The sequence below is a fragment of the Pyricularia pennisetigena genome (genome assembly GCF_004337985.1).
Source record: "Pyricularia pennisetigena strain Br36 chromosome 7 map unlocalized Pyricularia_pennisetigena_Br36_Scf_8, whole genome shotgun sequence".
NCBI lineage: Eukaryota > Fungi > Ascomycota > Sordariomycetes > Magnaporthales > Pyriculariaceae > Pyricularia > Pyricularia pennisetigena.
In genome coordinates, this window is record NW_021940920.1 from 1,809,058 (window position 1) to 1,824,027 (window position 14,970).

The 14,970-nt window shown below is 40.8% G+C and overlaps 4 protein-coding genes across 4 annotated transcripts; 2 read left to right on the forward strand and 2 right to left on the reverse strand.

The window, feature by feature from the left end:
* Nucleotides 1-119: 119 nt before the first annotated feature.
* PpBr36_09619 (uncharacterized protein) lies at nt 120-2,128 on the reverse strand (the record flags this gene model as incomplete). Its single annotated transcript, XM_029896740.1, has 2 exons — nt 120-407; nt 467-2,128. 2 exons carry the CDS (start codon nt 2,126-2,128, stop codon nt 120-122), a joined length of 1,950 nt encoding a protein of 649 aa, XP_029744746.1.
* Nucleotides 2,129-3,356: 1,228 nt separating this feature from the next.
* Nucleotides 3,357-5,147, forward strand: PpBr36_09620 (uncharacterized protein; the record flags this gene model as incomplete). The annotated part of the gene is made up of 1 exon (XM_029896741.1): nt 3,357-5,147. The coding sequence occupies one exon, from the start codon at nt 3,357-3,359 to the stop codon at nt 5,145-5,147; it is 1,791 nt and encodes a 596-aa protein (XP_029744538.1).
* Nucleotides 5,148-5,485: 338 nt separating this feature from the next.
* On the reverse strand, nt 5,486-6,029 carry PpBr36_09621 (uncharacterized protein; the record flags this gene model as incomplete). Its single annotated transcript, XM_029896742.1, has 2 exons — nt 5,486-5,719; nt 5,808-6,029. 2 exons carry the CDS (start codon nt 6,027-6,029, stop codon nt 5,486-5,488), a joined length of 456 nt encoding a protein of 151 aa, XP_029744537.1.
* On the forward strand, nt 5,550-6,020 carry PpBr36_09622 (uncharacterized protein; the record flags this gene model as incomplete). Its single annotated transcript, XM_029896743.1, has 2 exons — nt 5,550-5,695; nt 5,810-6,020. The coding sequence occupies 2 exons, from the start codon at nt 5,550-5,552 to the stop codon at nt 6,018-6,020; spliced, it is 357 nt and encodes a 118-aa protein (XP_029744540.1).
* Nucleotides 6,030-14,970: the final 8,941 nt, after the last annotated feature.

The window sequence follows — 14,970 nt, forward strand, 5'->3', positions numbered from 1 at the left end:
TCCGGGGTCCGGTTGATCGCCAGACAAGGGCTTGCGCCGGCACGATTACCTGGACGTACGTAGCCTTGGATAGTGCTGGATCTTGTTTGAACAAACGAAACACCACAAGACTATGAAACTTACAGCCCAGCCTCTGTATCCTCGGCTTCGTCGCCTTCTTCTTCACCGACCCAGTCGGCACTTTCCAAGCCCTCACCCCTTATAGCCAATGTTCCGAACCACCCCAGTAGCGCGATACCTCCAAATACACCCCACGCTACCAGCTCGCCGCGCGGCCGCACTTGGCTCGAGAGGGTGAAGAGCCCGCCAGACACAAAAGGACCGATGCTTCGTCCGGCAGCCGACAAAGTTTGCGCGATACCGTTGAGCGTGCCCAGGGTTTCATGAGATGGCGCAGAGTTGTTGATCTGTAACGGTATTTTGTAAGCTTTGAGTTTCGATAGATATCAAGGCAGGAAATACGTACCAACAACATCACGCTGCTCAGCCCGCCGACGGCGCAAATGTTTTTCACGACAAGTACCACGGCCATCTCGGCGTACAGCCAGTTGCTTGCCGACCCGAATCCAAATGGCGGCTGGTTCTCGTCACCACCTGTGAAGCCAGTCCATGGCATCAGCGCCATGCTGATGGCCATACCCATCAGGGCATACCGGTAGCTACCGAGGTTTCCCATGCGTGCCTTGATAGGCTGGAAGACGGAAATTTGAAAGGCGATGGTCATGAAGCCTGCGAAGCTGAGCAGCAACCCTATCGTCTCAGGGTTCATGTCCCTACCAGCTGGGCCCGGAGACGACGCAAAGATGGGGTACAGGCTATTGAACGAGATGTTGGATAGTTGAAACACCAGGTATGTTGCGAGCACCAACACTGTTCGGTGGTTGAGCAGCTGGCGGAAAACAGACATTTGCGAGTCCGTGTTATGGAGGTTCTTGGAATCGCCCGAGCTTTGGCCCGATGATCCTACAAGAGTCTGCTCCCCACTGCTACCTTGGCTCGTGTAACTTGACAAGAGAGGGTCTTCAACTCCAGAGTCTTCGCCACTATCGTCGTCGCCTGCCACTTGACCATGGCTCCTTGTCGGCCACCTTGAGCTCCAGCTACCGTTGCGCACTCTCGCGGGCCGGTCGCGCCAGATTCGCTCCTTGAGCCAACGCACCCACCCCAGGCCGGGGAACTCGGCGTTGGGGTCATATTCCTCCAGCGTCTCCTCATACCAAATGGACAATACCACCACCGCAAAGATCAACAGAGCGGCAGAGACCACATTGGGATATAGAAAAGGGTAGCTCGAGTCCGAAACATCATCCGGGATCAGGAGCCCACCGAGCGCCGGCCCCGTAATGCTCCCAATGCTGTACATGACCGGCAGCCAAGTAAACGCACTGCTCTGGTTACTCCGATCTGTCAGCTCGCCCAAGCAGGTTGGCACGACGGCTGCGTTACCATTTAGCAGACCCATCGCCACCTGCACCAACACCAAGTGCCAGTATTTGGTGCACAGCCCAAAAACACTGAAGCACCCGGCTAACAAGGTCGTACCCAACAGTAGGACTGGCTTCCTGCCGATGCGGTCCGACATTGCCCCCCAGATCAGGTTCGTCGCCAACTGAGCAAGGGCAAAGGCGGACGCTACAAGACCCACGTACAGCCCGGTCTGCGACTCTGGTATCTCGGAAAAGTTGCGCACCATGGTGGGCAGGTATGGAGAAATGGAGTTGAGGGCAGTCTGTTCCGCAAGGCTCAGCAGAGCTAGCAAGGCCAGCTGCTTGAGGGGTAACGGCGTGGCAGTGTGGTCCTCTTCATCGTCGGAACTCGAGCTTGCCGTGTCTTCAGATACTACCAAATCATCAAACGTGCGCTCGGCGTCACGAGGGGTCTTGGGAGGAGCTGTCGGGAAGGTTTGGTAACCTTGGGAGCTGGACTGTAGGCGACGATGGGAGCGGGGGGATCTCAGCGGCGCTTCCGAGTACGAGTTCAGGGACGGGAAGGGCGCGCCGGCGTGGAAGGAGCCCGAGTTCATGCGGGGTGGCGGACGCCGATTGGAGGGCGAGGCGAGATTTGAGGCGGTCGTCGTGGTTGTAGACGCGGCTGCCGCGCTACTGGACCTAGGTTTGGGATGAACCATGGCGACGTCGCCTGTCGCCGGCCGTCGTCGGAAGGCAGGCCGCGGGATGAAATATAATGACTAAGTGACGGCGCTTTCGGACGTTGATAGGATGATGGCGGTTGCTAGTATCAAGAAATACTTGGAGGTTCGCTGAAAGGTCGAATGCAGCAATGATTAGCAAGGCTGAAAGGGAGCAATTTTTACATTTGTTTTAGAGGCTGTTGCAAGTCTCAGCTGTGCCTGAATTTGAAGACTCGACTCAAAGCTACTGTGCGGCAAGTGGGGCAACGATGGTGTGGCGCGAGTCACGACGTCACGAAATTCAAGTCAACCACGGCAAAAATCCCATCCTTGCTCGGTTTCTCAATGCCCTGACCCGTTTTTGCTGCACGTTCGTCTCTCAACCGGCAATCGCAAAACGCATTGTCGGCTGAGTATTTAGTCCCAGCGACCAGCACATTAAGTCAAGTCAATTGGCTGGCTCATCTTTTCTTCTTTTCAATATTTGCGGCAGCGTGGTTAAGGGTCTTTTGGCCCTGGAGCACAGACAGACTCGGCTTGACACTACCGACGGAAACCGGTCCAGGCTTGGTCGCGTGCCTGTTGCATCCAGCCACTCTGCTCCGTTAAGTGCGTGCCGCCTAAACCAATCTGCGAGGCCCAATAGTTACTATGCGACCAGCATGTTCCATTGTGGCTTCAACGCACATACCCGAGGCTGTGCGATCCGTAACCGATTGCACGACGCCATCTTGGGGCCCCGCATTGTCACGGGGGTAGGCTGGACAGACTCTTGGCATTGAAGCCATCGAATAAGCAAGCTCTGGCCGAGGTCTTTGTGCCATCTTCGGCTACCTCTCCGATACCATCTCCGATCCGGAGTCAATAAATTTTCTTGGCCACAATGTCACGCATCATTGCAGATACCACGCACCATGTCCAGCGCGTCGGCAGCAGGACTTCGGGCTTCGCTTCGATAGGAGCCGGGGTTGCCATCAAGTGACCTCAATCCCCAAGGTTACCATAGAGGCTCTTACCCCACGAAGCTTTCCCCAGGCGGGGAGGTGCTTAATGTTATTAGACTTGGCAAATTTCCCATCAGCAGGCCGTGACTCCACAGACAACATGGGGTAGATGTTACGTCGTCGGGTTTGTAGGATCTTAAATACTGCCACCGTCGGCACTATGCTGGTCGGAATGGGGGACCAAGAGCTGGCAGCTTGTCCCCGGCCCTCCGACCAGCAGCATGAACCCTCGACGTCTTCTCGGTGCATTAGGAGCCTTGTGGCTCGCCGGCAGTGCCTCTGCGGCGGCTCTGAGCCCTCGTGCAGACATCGTCGATACTGCCAGCCTTGACGTGCTCACCAAAGGAGCCGACGCGCAGGTGCAGTCTGTCATCGACACAAAGGCTTCCGCCCTTCGTGACCAGCCCCGCGCCTTGACCCGTCAGGTCCGCAGACTCGTCACACCTTTTGTCTGGCCACAGTCAACCTATTATCATGACGAGTCTTTGATCCCACACATAGACGAGATGCTCGCCACGCTCGTCCGGCGCCAGCACGATGACGGCACCTTTACTGTTGGAAACCGCCACTCACCCCCTGACACTGGCTTTCTGATTGAAGACTTTGGAATCATGGAAAACATCCTCTCGCGAGACCAACACCCTGCTTCGGCGCGCATCGCAGAAACCATCCGTCTCATCCTTACAAAAGCCGGTCCCGGCATGGTCAAGGGCGGTATTCACACACCCAACCACCGCTGGAAGATTTGCTCTGCTCTTGCGCGCATCTACAAGGTGACGGGAGAGGAGAGCTATATCAACCGTATCGACGAGTGGCTCGCAGAGGGCATCGACCAGGACGCTGACGGCATCTATTCGGAGCGCAGCCCCATCTACTATGGTGCTGTTTCGAACCCGTCGCTCCTTGCCGTTGCTCACATCCTGAACCGAACCGAGCTGCTCTCTTATGTCCGCAAGAACCTTGAGCTTAACATCCAGCACTCGGAGCCAAACAGCGAGCCCGAGGTTGTCCACTCGCGCCGCCAGGACCAGGGCCAAGCTAAACGCGATCTGCAGGACTTTTACGTCCAGTACCGCGAGCTAGCTCTCCTTGACAACAACGGCCGCTTCGCTGCCATGGCAAATCTGATCGAGAAGGTCGGTGGATTGAACCTGGGCGATTTTCTGGCCGACGCGGCCGAGCGGCCCGAGCTTATGCGGCAGCTACCTGCAGAGGAGCAGCCCTTTGTCGACTTTGAGAAGCTCTACCGTGATGTGAGCCTTGTCCGCGCCCGCCGTGGGAAGCTCACCACGACAGTATTTGGCGGCACCGATTGGTACAGCAATGGTGAGGAGACCGAGTTCTTCAACCGCATTGGATCCGGTCTGTCTACCAATCCCACCCTGTTCCGGGCATGGAACGGCGGCCTGGTGCTCGAAGGTGTGCGGCTCGTCTCGGACTTTTTCTCCATGGGCCATTTCCGGTCCAACGGCATCTCGTTTGCCAATGGTGTGAGCAAGTTGGGCAACGAGGTCAAGATCCCGTACTACCTCCCGATTGCACCCGAGCTCCGTGATCAGAACGGCACGTATAAGATGTCGAGGTCCGTCGATGGACGCTTCTACTCGGCGCTCGACTTTGAGAACCGCCCCACCAGCACGCGGGACCTGAAAACGGACATCACCGTATCGCCCACTGATACAGGTTACGACCTTGTATTTGAGGTGACTGGTGAGCCAGACGTTGGCGTGACAATCGAGGTGACATTCCGCCCGGGTGGGAAGCTCGAGGGCCCCGAGGAGCTGGTGGATGGCAACGGCGTCAAGACCTACCACCTTGTCGAAGGGCAGGGCAAGTACAGTCTCGGCAACGACACCATCACCTTTGGCCCTGGCAACGGCGATGGCGTTATTGATACCAGCCCTGGCGAACAATACAGTTGGCCTGGTGGAAACCTCGCCCTGACGGGCCACCGAGTCTTCATCACTGGCACGTCCCCTATGGAATACACGCTGAAGCTGGGATTTGCATAGACAGGCCAAGGGTACTAAGGGTGGACGAAAGTTCAAAATCACTAGACTTCGTGGGGGCAAATCATAGATTTGGAGCTTGACATGATCAATCAAAGCTTGTTGACCTTTTTTGCAGCCTTTTCCCAATAAGTATACGCAAATCTGAGAAAGAGAGAAAAAAAAATCGGTTGTAAATTTCCCAAGGTACCCAACAGTGCCTCTCAGCTACCTGTCGACTTCTCGGAGTGGTATCAATTTTCAACTCTGTCCATCCTATCCCAAACCCTGATTACCGCACCTTTCTTTGTTTTGATTTTTTCTTTTCTTTTTTTTTTTTTTCTTCTTTTTCTTTGTCTTTTTTACTTGGATACCGCAGCAGCGAGATCAGCCAAGGCCTCACGACGCTTGAATTTGGCGTCCTCAATGACGCCAGCGTCGGCGTCACTCGAGAAGTTTCCACTCCACGTCACAAAGGTGCTACCCTCGTGCTTGCCAGAGGTGATGGGGTACAGACGGATCGTGCTGAGGACTGAGGTGTACGTGAGCTCCGGGGAGGCGGTGATGACCGAGTACGTAATGTAGTGGTTGATGGTCTGGAGAAGAGAAACGAGTACAGACGGCTGGTCAGTCACAATCCTGGATACACACGTCGTACGAACAGGGTATTCAATTGGGGCTTACAGAGTGCTCCTCCTGCTTCACGTCGAGTACTGTGCCGTCCTTGAAGGTCCACTTGACGAGGTCCGTGTCTGGCGAGGCGCCCTTGATCCACTCGGACTTGTCGAGCTTGCTCCAAAACTTGCTAAAGTCCTGGAGCTTGATCAGGTGCCAGACCTGGGAGAGAGGCGCGTCAATGACGGCCGATTCGAGGACGCTGGCGGCGGTGGGGATTGAGGAAGACATGATGATGCTGATATGGATGGATGTTCAAGAAGTTATTTTGTGTTTTTTCTCTCTTATTTTTTTCTTGTGGTGATTGTTATGGGTCTGAGTCTGGGTCGGTCGTGATTTTTCTGGAGCTGGAGCTGGAAGTGCAAGTGGAAGATATAATGGAACCAAGGGTCCCTCGTGTTTGTCCCTCTTTGCGCTCCTTAGCTACACCACTTTTTAGCCCACATTTATAATGACGTCGACTACTGGTTGAGGAAGGTGGGGAGGGGCGCCTCGAATTTTCGACAGGGTTCGGGTTATTTCTTTGCAAAAAGCAGAGCACAATTGAGTTTGAGTAAACCCGTCAATCGCTGTGGTATCTCTCGAGATATTTCTCCACCTAGTCTGCCAATCTCGATCCTATAAGCTACAATGGGTAAGGAGTTCAGACATGAGCCCGGTTCAGAAACTCGCTGGAGGGGGTTCAGGATCCAAATTGAGTTAGCGGCCCATTTATTTTCTAAACCCCCTTCAACTTTATAGATTTTAATTGGTCAAATATATTAAGTAGCCCCATTTAGAAAAAGTGATTCACGTGCTGTCAATAACGTACACCGCATCTACCCCGCGTATGCGCCGCGTATGGCATTATTTTCTGATTTTTTATTACCACCACCATTTTTTATCACCACCACCACCACCACCACCACCACCAATAACAACAACAATAATAACAACAACAGCAATAATAACAGTACGTATAACCAGTTTTATACGTTTAAATTAATTAATTTTATCGTTTTATAACGAAAATTCGTATTATTATTCAATATTTCGAACATGCGCGAAACGCGCGCATGTTTTGCGTTTCGCGTAAGCTTTTTATCAAATCATTTCACCCACCATTCACTTTTTCAACTTTATTTCATTTCCGCCTTAACCCTACCCGTTATTTTAGTTTAAACCGCCCTCCGCACCATTATATATTATACTTTATAAATATGCAATTTATATATTAAGCATTTGCTAACCATATATAAAATATACAAATGATTAAAATGGCACGTTAACAGAATTGGAACTTCCCCAATTGGTTAACCGCAATGGTAAATACTTTTTATTTACCCATACCGTGCTCGTGCTGTATATATGTTAACCGTATGCAAAAGGACACTAATTTGCAAAACTTTAATCGAAATACCGTTTTTTATGTAAACGATAACGGCTGGATTGTTGGTAAATATTAGCAGTGCATATACGCCGTATATGCGGGATATTTACATTTTATAGGCTTTATTAAATATAAAAACAAAAATTACATTAAACGTAAATTTATATCCAAATCCATGGTTTGTGCGATGCATATATATAATTAATATACGTATAAAATACCACCGAAAAAATGGTAAAAAGGAGGTGACCGAGGAGCAGTTTGCTAGTGCGGCCCCCATATACCTGGCGTATGCAAAACATATACTAATACCACCGCAATATGCCCCCACCCTTTTATTCACCTTAATAAAACCAATATTTTAATGTAAATATTTTTTCCTACCATATGCTATATATATGTTTACTATATACAATTGTATAATAAGTACAAACATTAACGTTATTTGCGGTGCGATTTACAAAAGCAATGGAGAAATAAGTATTTACTATGTATTTCCAATATATATGCCTAATATACGCGATTAACAAACAATTTAGCTTACCCGCCACATAAAAAACGAATACCCTGGAATTGGTAAATATAATTAAAACATATAATATATATATACATTTTATTAATACCATTTTAATTGCAAAAAGTATTCGCGCCAATATAATAAAGGACGAAAAGCGTGCGGGCCGCAAATAAATATATCCAATGCACAATATATACCCTGTATATACTAACTATTTACAGGGCCATCCTTCGTTTTGTAACAACCAACCAGTGGGCGAAATTTCGTGTGGAGAAAAAAAATCTTAAATAAATAAACAAATGCACTGCATATATAGGGTAAATACATTAATAATACACAAATTAGGATACCAATAAACCATGGGTTGGGCGGTGGATGCTATTATATCGTTTAAGCAGGGGATTTTTAATATTAATACTACTGCCCTGCGTGGATTTTTCGCGATAATATATTATTCCAATGCAAATACTAAACATATGCAATGTATTAATATAATTTTAACCAAGCGACGCTCCTGCTCCCGGCAAAACTAGGACCAATTAAGCTATTATTGTAAATATATGGTTTGCACCTGTTATATATATATATTGGTTAATTTAATAAAAACGGATTCATTTAATAAGCAAATTTTTAACGAAAAAGTTGAAAATAAATTTGTGTAACCCATATATATGCATAGTATATAGGCCGCATATGCAGGCGTTCGTTAATATTTGACAACCGCCTTTCGCGAAAATGCCAAAAAACGTCGACAGGTATATGTTATTTATAGGCCATTTGCTATATATATATATTGCTAATATAACCAAAACTTTACGCACTCGCGGCGTTTCCAAAAGTAAATTTTATTATTTTTTCCCATTATGTAACATATACAATGCATATGTTAACAATATAACCACAGCGCCCACCAAATTTAGTAAATATACGCCATGCAAATGCATTCTATATATAATACTAATACACAGTCAACTCGTCGTCTTATTCGCCGCAAAAACAATAAAAATAATTTTATTTAAAATAAATATATTTTTAACCTATATGCAGTATATATACAGTGCGTAAACTAATATTAAATAGTTTGGTAAATTATTTTATTCGAATGTATAAACGCCGTATATGCAACGCATTAGGGGGATATTTGGACTTGGTCGTACAGTTGATTTTATACCTTAAATATAATTTTAATAAGCATATGCTTAGCATATGCGTAATATATGCGCCATATATGCGTTGTATTTATAATTTTAATAGTACCGTTTATGGGTATTTACCACATGTGCGTTGCATATGTATGGCACAAATTTAATAATAAACGGTTACATAATGGTTATTGGCGTTATACTATAATTTATAATGTGCAATTGGAATGCATACGCATATAATATGGAAGGAAAATCTTTAACTTTTTTTTTATACTAAATTATATTATAAATTAATATAAATTCTGTTATCGTTTTCGATATATATGTAAATAAATAAATATATATATATATATTACTTACAAATAGCTGCTTTAACCGTCAATTTTTTAACCCGTTTACCCCGGCCAGTATTTTGTATAATATCCGGCTATTAAAACGAGGGTCGAATTGGGAATTGGGGATTATATCCCCTTTAAAGTGGCCGTTTGCGTATTGCATATATACCGCTTTTGCGAAGATAAAATATTAGTTTTTTACGCGTATTGGGCCGAATTGCTAATTCTTTTTCTGGTATTTGCAATAAATTTGCAACATTTTTCCTTACAATTCCCTTTTCCTCCTCCTTTTCCTCCTCCTTTTCCTCCTCCTTTTCCTCCTCCTTTTCCTCCTCCTTTTCCTCCTCCTTTTCCTCCTCCTTTTTTTCCTTTTTTTTTTTTGTTTTTTGTTTTTGTTCGGGCGTTATAAATATATCGTATTTGCGAACGGTTGGCTGGTTTGCGGTTTCATCGTCACTATCGCTTATTTTAAACGGTATTAAAATATTGCTTTTCCGGGTAATTGGCCGTTTAGAAACGGGTAATTGCCGCGCAATTGCATTACGTTTACCTGGTATAAATATATTATCAGTTGCAGGAATTTGATGTCGATGTAACGCATATGCAATATTTTTAGTTGCAGTTATTGTAAATTTAATACGGGTACGCGGCCGCGTATCGGATGTTTTTACATGCGATAAATCTGCATTACGTTTCCGGTTTATATTGGAAACGGATCCCTAAATAAAAGTTAATAAATAATTAAATAAAAAATAATAATAATATATTTACAAATAATTGGCGTTGGAAATGCGAACTATATTTAATACGGAACGATTTATGGGTTAAAGCGATTCGTTCTGCTGCTTGTGCAATAATATCCAAAAGATATATATACCTAAAAATTATTAATAAAAAAATATAAAGAAAATTTAAAAAAAAAAAACACTTACACCGGCTTTTTCGCAAATTTACTTTATTTCCAATGTTGGTCGAGAACGAATTTTTTTAACGCGCTAAATTAATAAACGTTAATAATAATAATATATATATATATATATATATATATATATAAATACTTACTTAAATCCAAGTTCTTTTTCGGTTAAACTCGGGTTTTTAGAACTTCCTAATGCCCCTACAAAAGATTAGCAAATAAGCGGCGAATATAATATATTACGGTAATGGAATGTATATGCAATACACTTATAAAACCCTGGGTGTTCGCAACGTGAATGCCGGCGAAGGTCTGTAAATTGTGCGTACGACGCACCACACATTTTACCGCTTTTACCGTTTAAAAACGCCATACATCTATAATAAATTAACATAATATATTTATAAATATAAATTAAAATAATTACTTACATTTTTGGAATTACGCTGGATAAATGCAACGGTGGGTTGGGTGGTACTATAAAAAATATTAATATATTATCGTGCACATGCTGGGCGTATAAACCGCATAAAAGACCAAAGGTAATATTATATTTACACTTACTTTTATCGAGTTTCCCAGCATTCCAATTGGGGTTTTTTTGTTTTGTAAATATATTAAATATAAATATAAATATAATATATATATTTTGCAAAAAGGGTTATCTTACTTGATGGGACCCAATCCCAATTCGGGTTCGCAATACCTCCAATATGGTAACCGTATTTGGAGGTAAATAATGCATTTTCAACGTCTGGAGAAATAAAATCATCTAAATCCTAAATTAATATTAGTATAAATATTTTTAAACCATTATTAAATTTATATAAATATATACCAGTTGATTTTCAGATGGTGCCCAATCGTTTTTGCTCATATTACCGGCGGGAAAAAAATTATATTTAATTCCATATGCGATGAATATGCGGAAGTGAAATTTGGAAAAAAAAATTGCAATCGTTGTTAAAAATGGGTTGGCAAATTGAAAAAAAAAGCAATTTCCTTAGGCAATGCATATGGATTATTCGCCTATTGCATAGGCTTTATATAAAAAAAAAAAGGAAATGAACGAAAAAAAGTAAAAAAAAAAAAAAAAAGAAAAATTGGAGTTTTAACCGAGGTAATGCAATATATGTGGAAATAATATAGATTTTTCCAACCACGTTTAATTTCGTATTTTAAATTTAAAACGCTTAAATATAGGGCTAATAATAAACGATAATTACTAAACCTAATATAGAAATTAAAACCGAGCTTTTGCAAGGTTAATGGTTTATTAAATTTGAAAATTAAAAATACAAATCGTCCGTCCAAAAAAAAGGTGTTGGAAAATAATCGTTCGATTTAATGCACATCCGTTGCTTACGCGGTGCATATGGTAAATATTTTGGTTATTATTCCGAATTAATTTCCTTTTGCAATATTTCACATTCTTTTTTTAACCGTTTAATTTCCAACAGTTTTTTTTTTAATAAACGTTCCTCCTAAAGTTCTTCGATTTTTTTTTGCAATTTTATATACGTATTTAATGGTTAAATATTACGTCGTTGTTGCAATATTGTTGCAAATATTATTGTAATATCGTTATTTGCAAACGTAGTAAATGAACGTTTACCTGTTAATAATTGAAACGTTATATTTGATATTCTTTTGTTTATGCGTTGCAGTTGCGGCTCTGGGTTTGGCACCGGCTCTAATATATCTGCTTTATTATTTATACGTTGCAGTTGCGGCTTTGGATCTGGCACCGGCTTTAATATATCTGCTTTATTGTTTATGCGTTGCAGTTGCGGCTTTGGATCTGGCACCGGCTTTAATATATCTGTTTTATTGTTTATGCGTTGCAGTTACGGCTTTGGATCTGGCACCGGCTTTTATATATCTGCTTCATTGTTTATGCGTTGCAGTTGCGGCTCTGGATCTGGCACCGGCTTTAATATATCTGCTTTATTATTTATGCGTTGCAGTTGCGGTTCTGGATCTGGCACCGGCTTTTGTATATCTGCTTTATTATTTATGCGTTGCAGTTGCGGTTTTGGATCTGGCACCGGCTTTAATATATCTGCTTTATTGTTTATGCGTTGCAATTGCGGCTCTGGATCTGGTACCGGCTTTAATATATCTGCTTCATTGCTTATACGTTGCAATTACGGTATAGGAATATTATGAATTTAATTTCGTAAAATTGCATGTACGTATTGCCCAGTAAAAAATATATTATATTTTCTTTTTTTGCGTTAAAAATTGCGGGCAAATCTAGCAATATTTGATCGGTTATCCCATGCAATAGGAATACCATGTTTAAGCGTTATTTCGTCTTTTTCGGCTTAAACAAAGCATTTGCGTTCCAACCTAAAAAAAATAAATATAAAAATATTAATATTATTTTTCCCAAATATTTTTAAATATATATATATACTTTTTAATAGCGGCTAAAAGCGGTAATTTTCGCCCAACTGACGAATTATCTTTTGCATGCCCTATTTCGGCGATATTGGTATATTTAAGCGCTGTTTAACGCTAAAATTGGTTAATATTTGAACAACGTGCAAAAATTGCAGTTTTTAACCAAGGGATTTCCTTTTGTTCAAACCAAACCTTAGTTTTTGGATATGTATCAATTATATATTGCATATACGTTTTATATTCGGCTTCCGTTGGTAAATTAATCAATTTTTCAAGCTGTGTCCGCGTTTCACATAAGGGGAATTTCGTTTTAAAATTCCGGATTATATAAACTGCACAAACAATGTAAATGTATTGGAAATACTCTTTTAATGTTCTGCTTGGATTAAAGGAATTAAAGTATAAACCAAATCCTAAATTGTATTTTATTAGTTAATATTTAAATATTAAAAATAACATAATTATATTGCTTACCCAATACTTATATTTGGTTTGCATTAGCTGTTACTGTTAACCAATTTCCAAATTCACCTCCAAAAATATACCCCCATTTAGCAATTTGACCAAAAATTTGTTAATAAATTGAAAAACAACTTATAAAAAAAAGCTTCCAATCTTTTTAAGTTTGTGGGTTTATAAAATTGTAAAAATATGCTTGTTTTCGTCCGTTAGGTCGACCTAATAAAATAAAATTAATATATTCCATATATAATATAAAAAAATATATGCATTATAAATACGTACGATTTGCTGGACCTTCCCATCCCTTTAAAGAAAAAAGGTTAATAAATCCTGCAACCATTTTCCAGGATAAATCCATTTTTAAATATTATTATCGACTAAAATGTTTAAACATTGCACGTATAGTGCATATAATAGCAAATCTTTTTTGTGTTAATTGGATAATATCCCAAATAAAACGTTGTTCGGGTGGTTTTTGTTGTTGGTTTCGGAATTCCGCATATGCACCTAATATAATATGTATTATTAATATAAATGCAATATATAAAAATTGTGTATACATACCTAAATACCCAGTTCTTTCTGGACTTTCAATAATTCGAAACGCTTTAATTATAAATGCAATTCGACTAAAACAGTTTAAATATCCTTCAAATCCACGTAAAACATTTTCGTTACCCCATTTTTGCTTAAACGTTTGAAACGCAATGCTTATAGCAAATGTTCCTATATAGCCAAATTAATAAATAAATGAAAATAAAAATAAATAAATAAATAAAAAAAAATAAAATACTAACGTGGTTTTAAAGATAATATTTTTTGCGTTTTAAATGCTGTTAAAATATTTTTTTTAATTTGCATTAATATTCGATTTGGAAAAATTGGGTAATGCGTATGCGATCCACGGGCAAATATAAATATCCAAGGATTCCGTAAATGGTTTACTGGAATATAAATATCAAAATTTACTTCGCATTTGCATCGTTTTATTTTACCAATACCGTTGGAATGGCGGAATCCTAACGAAAAAATTAGTATTATAAATATATATTTAATATTATAAGGGATATTTACCATAAACTTTGCGTTTATGCAAAGTATTTCCAATATAAGTGCATTATAAAAGATTTTGTTTTAAGCTACCATTTTCTGATAAAAATTGCAAATATTGGGTATTTAACCCAATAAACGATAGTGAAAATATTTGTAAAATATACCAAAACTCTGCTAATAATTTATTTGGGCATAATAATTGCACCTCCTAAAAAAATTAATATATATAATAAATAAATAAATAAATAAATTGACGTACATTATTTTCTCCTCGATAAAAAATAGGTTGGATATTCGAACAGGACCATTTTCCTGTTATAGCGTTTTTGCAATGCATTTGCCCGGTTGGATTTAAACTGGCTTTACGTTTCCAAAATTCCAAAAAACCGAAAAAAACACTAATATATATTTAATATATAAAATACATACGTTAAACATATACGGCGTACTTACTCCTTTATTTTATTCCGGATATTTTGTTCAACCGTTGGGGCCGGATGTGTTTGTGCTTTATATTTAAAAATTTATTGTATTCGAAATAATTTAAACCGATTATAAATAATGCAAAAACCACGGAAGTTTGGCCGAAAATTGGAATAATGTCGAATTCCGCTGCATTTAAAATTCCAGTGGAATGCATAATGGTTGCTAATATAAAAATTAGTTTTTATATATTAATATTATTATATAAATTTACCCAAAAAAATTTAGTTTTTTAACGTTCGAATTTCCTATTTTTTTAGGAGTTTGGAAATAAAGGCAATATTGAATTTAAAAAAAAAAAAAAAGAATTAGTTATAATATTTGCAATATTAACATTTTAATAAAATAAATATATTTACTCGTTCGACAATTTTTTCTATTTTAGTATTACAAATACTGGTAAAAATAAATCCATTTAATTCTATAAACGATATTTACCATAAAATAATATATAAAATTCCCGTTGTTAAAATATTTGGATAATAT